This window comes from Bos mutus, chromosome 22 (genome assembly GCF_027580195.1).
Source record: "Bos mutus isolate GX-2022 chromosome 22, NWIPB_WYAK_1.1, whole genome shotgun sequence".
NCBI classification, from domain to species: Eukaryota; Metazoa; Chordata; class Mammalia; order Artiodactyla; family Bovidae; genus Bos; species Bos mutus.
In genome coordinates, this window is record NC_091638.1 from 52,054,376 (window position 1) to 52,060,375 (window position 6,000).

General features: G+C 48.4%; 1 protein-coding gene across 5 annotated transcripts in view; it reads right to left on the reverse strand.

Moving 5' to 3' along the window:
* The window catches only part of DHX30 (DExH-box helicase 30), a 28,335-nt gene extending 22,935 nt beyond the window's left edge, over positions 1–5,400 (reverse strand). For 2 of the 5 annotated variants that reach the window (XM_070359072.1, XM_070359067.1), the window contains exons 1-4: positions 5,258–5,400; positions 3,313–3,407; positions 2,539–2,645; positions 1,478–1,532 (exon numbers count right to left, since the gene is read on the reverse strand). In XM_070359072.1, the coding sequence (XP_070215173.1) occupies positions 1,478–1,505 (28 nt within the window). In that variant the 5' untranslated portion in view covers positions 1,506–1,532; positions 2,539–2,645; positions 3,313–3,407; positions 5,258–5,400. Of the gene's footprint in view, positions 1–1,477; positions 1,533–2,538; positions 2,646–3,312; positions 3,408–4,012; positions 4,122–5,257 lie in introns of those variants that run through there. The other 3 variants (XM_070359068.1, XM_070359070.1, XM_070359071.1) reach the window with 3 other exon arrangements.
* Between the last annotated feature and the right edge of the window lie 600 nt (positions 5,401–6,000).

A 6,000-nucleotide genomic window follows, 5' to 3' on the forward strand; every position in this document is an offset into this window, starting at 1 on the left:
CCTTAGAACAATCCTATGACCACTTAGATGGTGAAGAAGGAGGCACAGCGAGGCTTGGTCTCCACCCAAGCCTCCTCGGCCAGTGAGACACATAAGTGTGATGTACGTTGGGCATCAGGGTCGGTAGCTTTGGCTCAGTCAGGTTCTGCTGCCTCCCACTAAGACAAGTGCTAACAGTGTCATCCCCGATGGAAAACCTCTTGAACAAATCCATTTCCAGCCTAGAAAGTGAAGTCAAAAAGGCTAGAAAGGAATTTTGCCCCGAAACTCTCTCACCTGGTACCATTTCCCTATCACAGTGAGGAGGATGAGGACTCTAATTTTATTGGGCTGTCCATCTCTTTAAGAAATCAGTATTGTTAATTCAGACACTCCCACCAGGAGAGAACCCATTTTCATCCAACTGTTACAAGTGGGTGGACATCAACACCCACTGATGAGGAGATAAACACAGAGCAATTAAATGCACTTAATTTTCAGCTCAAAATGTGCTGTCCACGCTCATCTCAAGTTCAGTGTTTTCCTATTAGACACAGTTAACCAACACAACGAGGAAGACAAAAATTAGTTTTTTCCTGAAGTATGAAAACAGATGGAGTAGCTGAAAACAAACAAGGAGACAGGAAGAGGTGGCTCTGAGATCTGGAACATCCAGCCTCCTTTTGGCCCCATTCAGTGGGCAACAGAGGGCACCACCTAGCCAAGGTTTTCCAGGCTTCCAGGGACACAAGTCGGAGAGGAGACACAATTAGGAGGATCTTTTTCATCAGCAGTTACAGATGCTCTGTTACGGTTCTCATTTATTTGTCAAATATGTACAGATAGGAGGCTCATGGTCAGCTTTAATGCAGGTGACATTTTACTCCTTACTCCCTTAAAGGAGAAAAGTCACGCTCCTGTCTAAGATATACAATGCCTTTGCAATCTGGTGCCTTGAATCTTCACAAGCTATACCACTTTCTACAAGAAGCTCTTGGACACTGTCCTCTCGCCCTGCCATGGCTCAACTCTGCTGCTACTTATGCAACTCTCTCACCCCAGCTGCTGCAGGGCACTGATTTCAAGTCTTGCAGCAATTTCTCTAACCACTAATACAAAACGATGACTCAGTCCACTTCCACCAGCTTTTACTGAGGTCTATTATGTGCAAAACGCTATGCCAAGTACTATGGATGATAAAAGAGCTCAACAGGCCCAGGTCTCAGGGAGCTTCTAATCTAGTGAGGCAATGAGTAGTTCAGACAGAGGATGCATGAGAAAGTACAGAGGTGGTGCTGAGGAAATCAGAAAGGAGAGATTGTTTGTGGTTGATAGAATTAAGAAAGGTTCACAGAGGAAATGGTGTAAAACATCAGCCTAGAAAAAAAGGTGGATTTCAGTAAGTGGTGGATATGCACCAGAGGGATTTTCACAGGCTTCACAGCTGCCCATCACAGGGAAGACAGGCCTGAGGCCACAAGTGCAGTCACACTCTTACCTTTTCTGAATGAGTCCAGGCTGAACATTTCTGGCCAGGAGGGAAAGCTGGAATCCTAAGAAGGAGGGCCGAAAAAAAAGTGCTTAACATTCTCGGTTCAGGAACCACAGAGCAGACTTCAGTAACACAGAGAGCACTGTACAAAACAAGAAAAATGAAGCTCTTCACTAGTGAGCCCCAACTGCTTCCAGTCTTAAGGATGGAAGGGCCACCTCCACTATTAAGTAATTACATGTCTTTGCTTCTAATTGAGAGCTTCCTTCTTTTCTCTGTCCTAAACTCCATGATCCCTCCTAAACAGAAGGGGATGATTTCATCATGAGAGACACGGATTTCCACCTCATCACAATACTTGCAGTTATCCTGGGACATGTGGGAAGAAAGGAAATCCTACATGACCCCTTTTCTCATATGGCATCAGGAAATGGGACTGATGACGGCCTTATGGACAAACTGGTGTACTGGGCTTTTAGAAAACCTAGTCAAGCCCCGAGGAATGGGACTTGACTGACAGTATCAAAGAGTGATTCAAAACAAAAAGCTTTTCAAGGCAGGATCTCTATGAAATAACAAATGTTAAGTTAAAGTTCAACTGCTGGCCAAAAACTCTGCTGCATTTTGCTCATTAGTACATTTAACTAGGAATATACCTAGAGACTTAAAAACATGCATGTACATAAAATAACACCTCTGGCTTAACACTTTTGTTTTAAAAAACACTCCAACTCCACACTTACAGACTTTTTTTTTTTGGCCACGCCACATGGCATGCGGGATCTTAATTCCCTGACCAGGGATCAAAACTGCTCCCTGCAGTGGGAGTATGGAGTCTTAACCACTGGATTGCCGGGGAAGTCCCCACAGTTTTTAATACTGTACTACTCCTGTGTCAGTGCGATAACCCTATGTAGCATTAGTTTAAAAACATCTAACACATTTTAACAAATCACGATGATCTGCAAATCCAACGTGACTGGGAGTCTAATGGCGCCTACACTCCTGCTCCTGCCTGCTATTCCCTCTCATTCTCAAATCGTGGGGGGTGGGGGTGGAGGGCTGACCTGGGGACGAATCTTTCAGGTCCATAGCAGGTCTGCCCTGATGGCCTCCTCTCCCCCAGGGATGCCGGAAATTTCAGCCGATAGGATATGGTAGCTCAGAGAGAAAACTTCAATACAATATCAACAATGATACAATTTACTTTAATCAGTTACATTCTATAGATTCTTTCTATCCAAATTAAAAGAAAAAAGGTGGAATTTGAGATTCTGATTTTTAAAGAAAATGTGATTATACAATCTAAAACATCTAAGTGATTGTTATTGAAGAATCAATACTTTCTTGCTAAGACGTTTTCAGTTAATTTGCTTGTAAACAGACTTGGTTTTGCTTTCAAAAAGCCCCTGATTCTCTCCATGCCAACCAAGGCTCATATGACACTATCGTTTCCTGTATCAGGCTTAAAGAATATATATGATAAGATTCAAATAGGATCTTTTAGAGATACTTTACAGGAAGTTTCAAAGAAATCTAAAAGAAAATCGCCTTCCCTGTTATGCAGTATTACGTTAGAACCTTTGTGGTTTAGAGTTTCTCTTAAATAATCTAGAGAAAAGTAAAATAATATTATGTCAAGATTTCTTGCATAATGAAACACCACCTAACTCCAGACAGAGTTACTCTGAGATGATTCAAGGATAGAGACAGAGTATAATTTTAAATGATACCCTTCTTACAAGACAGTCACAAATGGATTTAACACATGCCTCTTGCTTCACAGTGCGGCTGAGCAGGAGACCCACCACTGCTCTGTGTGCGTGGCTAAATCAACTTACCTTACAAGAGCAGTGACAGTCTCTGATTTTGTATCCTTTTGAACTGGAGCTGAATTCTCTCTTTGCTATTCCTCATCACGAGGCTGGGCCTCCTCCTGGGAAGTACAATGCTGGGTCACTAAAGTGATGGCCCCCACAGGGGAAGAAAGTTGTTCCGGACCATTGAAATTCATCTACTAACTCTAACACACAAGGACAAGTTTTGTTAGTGGCGTGAAACACACATCATACACTTTGGCCTCACTTCAGGACCAGCCATGACCCACTCTATACCCATCAAGTTGTGAGCTGTCCTATATCCGAACCTGTAAGATACCAAGAAATACAGTGTCATGGTAAAGAAGGATGTACAGTCCTGAAAGCATTTTCTGCAAGCCCAGAGCAAAACTTGCTTCAGTTTTGAGTTCGACTCCCCTATGACTATAGTAGAAACCTATCTAAGGTAGATAAAGAAGCTCTTTCAGGCTGTGAAAACAAGACTGTTAAGTACCATTTGTATTGGTAAAAGTACCATTTACAAAGTACTTCCACAGACTTTATCTCACTTAATCTGTTTCCCCTGAGAAGGAAATGGAGGCAGATTTTCCCAGAGAAGTTTACATGACCTGCTCAGGATGCCGTAACTGCCTCAGGGCAGAATGCAAATCGCAGTTAAGGTACTGAGCTCCTAAGTTTTCTCTGCTTATACTATACTACTTACTTCCATGATGTCTCGCTGTTGCCTATAAGGTCCATGGTTCATTCTTTGAAGACTGTTTTATACTGACATCTTCAAAGGTTGAAAGAGGCAAGAAGGTCCACCTGATAAACTTTGGACCACAATTCCACAAATTAAAACACTTTGAGAGTAAGTATCTTTTCAAGCTAAAGGGGCAAGCTACACAGAAAAAAACACAACAAAGGATGTATTTTATGCACCTAAAACAGCTACATAGATAAAGAGCGCTATGGAAATCCGAAATACTGTATCAGGGGTAAAAAAAAAAAAATCTCCCTCCTGGAAACTCCAAGACTTAAGTGTAAATTATAAGATGTAGTCAAGACCCACAATGACAGTGGAATTATCGCCTTCAAAGAAACTGCAAGGGAAACCATCAATGTCTCATTTCGTTCTGACCAGTTCAGTTGCAACCAAAAACAGGTTGAGAATCTGCAATTGGCCATTTGCAGTCCACTTGCTACAGTGTATGACAAGCCCCTGTGGATGGGGATTGCAAAGTGGACAACCTCCGCCTTGCAAAATCATAATTAAGGTGACCAGTGTTGCTACACGAGGACTAGCCAGAAGGCATGCTAACGCCATACTCCTGGCTCAGGGGTTCTGAGGACTCCTGGGACTCCAGATCACTGCAAACAAAGGACCCAACATGCATTAGGTCTTCCCCTGCGAAATGGGGCAAGTCGCCACTAGCAAACAAAGAACATCTCACCCCTTGGCCTCCCCAAGTGACAAGGTCGGTGCAAAAGAGGGCAAACCAGGAGGGCCCGAATGCACCAGGCCTCCTTTTGGACGAACGGTCCAGGCGGCACGGGGGCAGACAAAGGTCCCAGGGCACTCCGGGGGTTTCCTCCAGGCCCTGCCTCGGGGAAACAGAGCATCCCCTGAGGCGGAGGCGTCGTTGCGCCAATCGAGCGGCTTTTCCCGCGGCCCCCGCGGTGCCTCTGGCTACGAGGCCCGCCCCGGCGGACCGGTCTGGCCCCCGCCCCCGCCCCGGCTCCATGGCAACGGCAGGCCGAGGCCTGGTTGCTCAAGGCTCGGCCCGGCCGGCTTCCCGGCCAGGCCTAGGATGCCCGGCCTGCTCTTCGGGCCCGCCCGCTTCTCCGCCCCACTCTCAGCCAAGCCGGCGGTCGGACCCGGACCCCCTGCTCGCGCTGACCACCCCCGGCCACGGGAAGCTCCTCGAGGGTGGGGGCACGAAAGGAGAGAATTAAAAGCCCAATTCACCTGTTGTTACAGATGTGAAACAAGCCTCGATGCACCGCGCATGAGCCGCGGGCCCCCCCAACCACGGCCGGACTACAACTCCCACCAGCGGCGGCGCGGCCCCTTCCGGGTCCCGTGGCGGAAGTCCCGCCGGCTACCGGCGCTCGGCGCCCCGCGCCGCCCCCCTCCCCCCCGCAACCCCGCCTTCAGCGCTCGACCCCCGAGTCTTCGCGGCTCTTGAGCAAGGCCCCCCTAGCCTGTGGCTCTCAGTGGCCGCCCAGGGCTCACGCCCCCGGGCGGCCAACCCGCGGGGAGACCCACCCCCACCCGCGAAGCCGGGTCCAATGGCGGCCGGGCGAGGCGGGACTTCCGTCAGGGTAGAGTGAAGGGGGCGGGTGCGCGGGGGGATCTGGGGGCTCCGAGGGGGCGAGTGTGAGCCGCTCGACTCTCACAGGCTTCGCTTCCGGGCTGTGAGAGCGGGAGGGCCTTCGGGTCGTCTGCGCGCCCGCCCCGCGCCTCCCGCTGCCAGTGAGCTCACAGGGCTCGAATCGGGGCTGAGCCGGGAACGAAATCCATCCCGCTCGAGTCCTGGGCTTCCACCCGCCTTCTGGCCGCGGCTCGTTGCCACGCCTCTTCTAGCTTCCCCATCTCCCCCTCCCCAACCCCCTCAGATCTTGTTTCTTCAGGGACATGATGAGAATTTCTGCCTCACGAGATTGTTACGAGCGTGAAATCTACGTGATGGCGCGTTGGAAACGGTACTC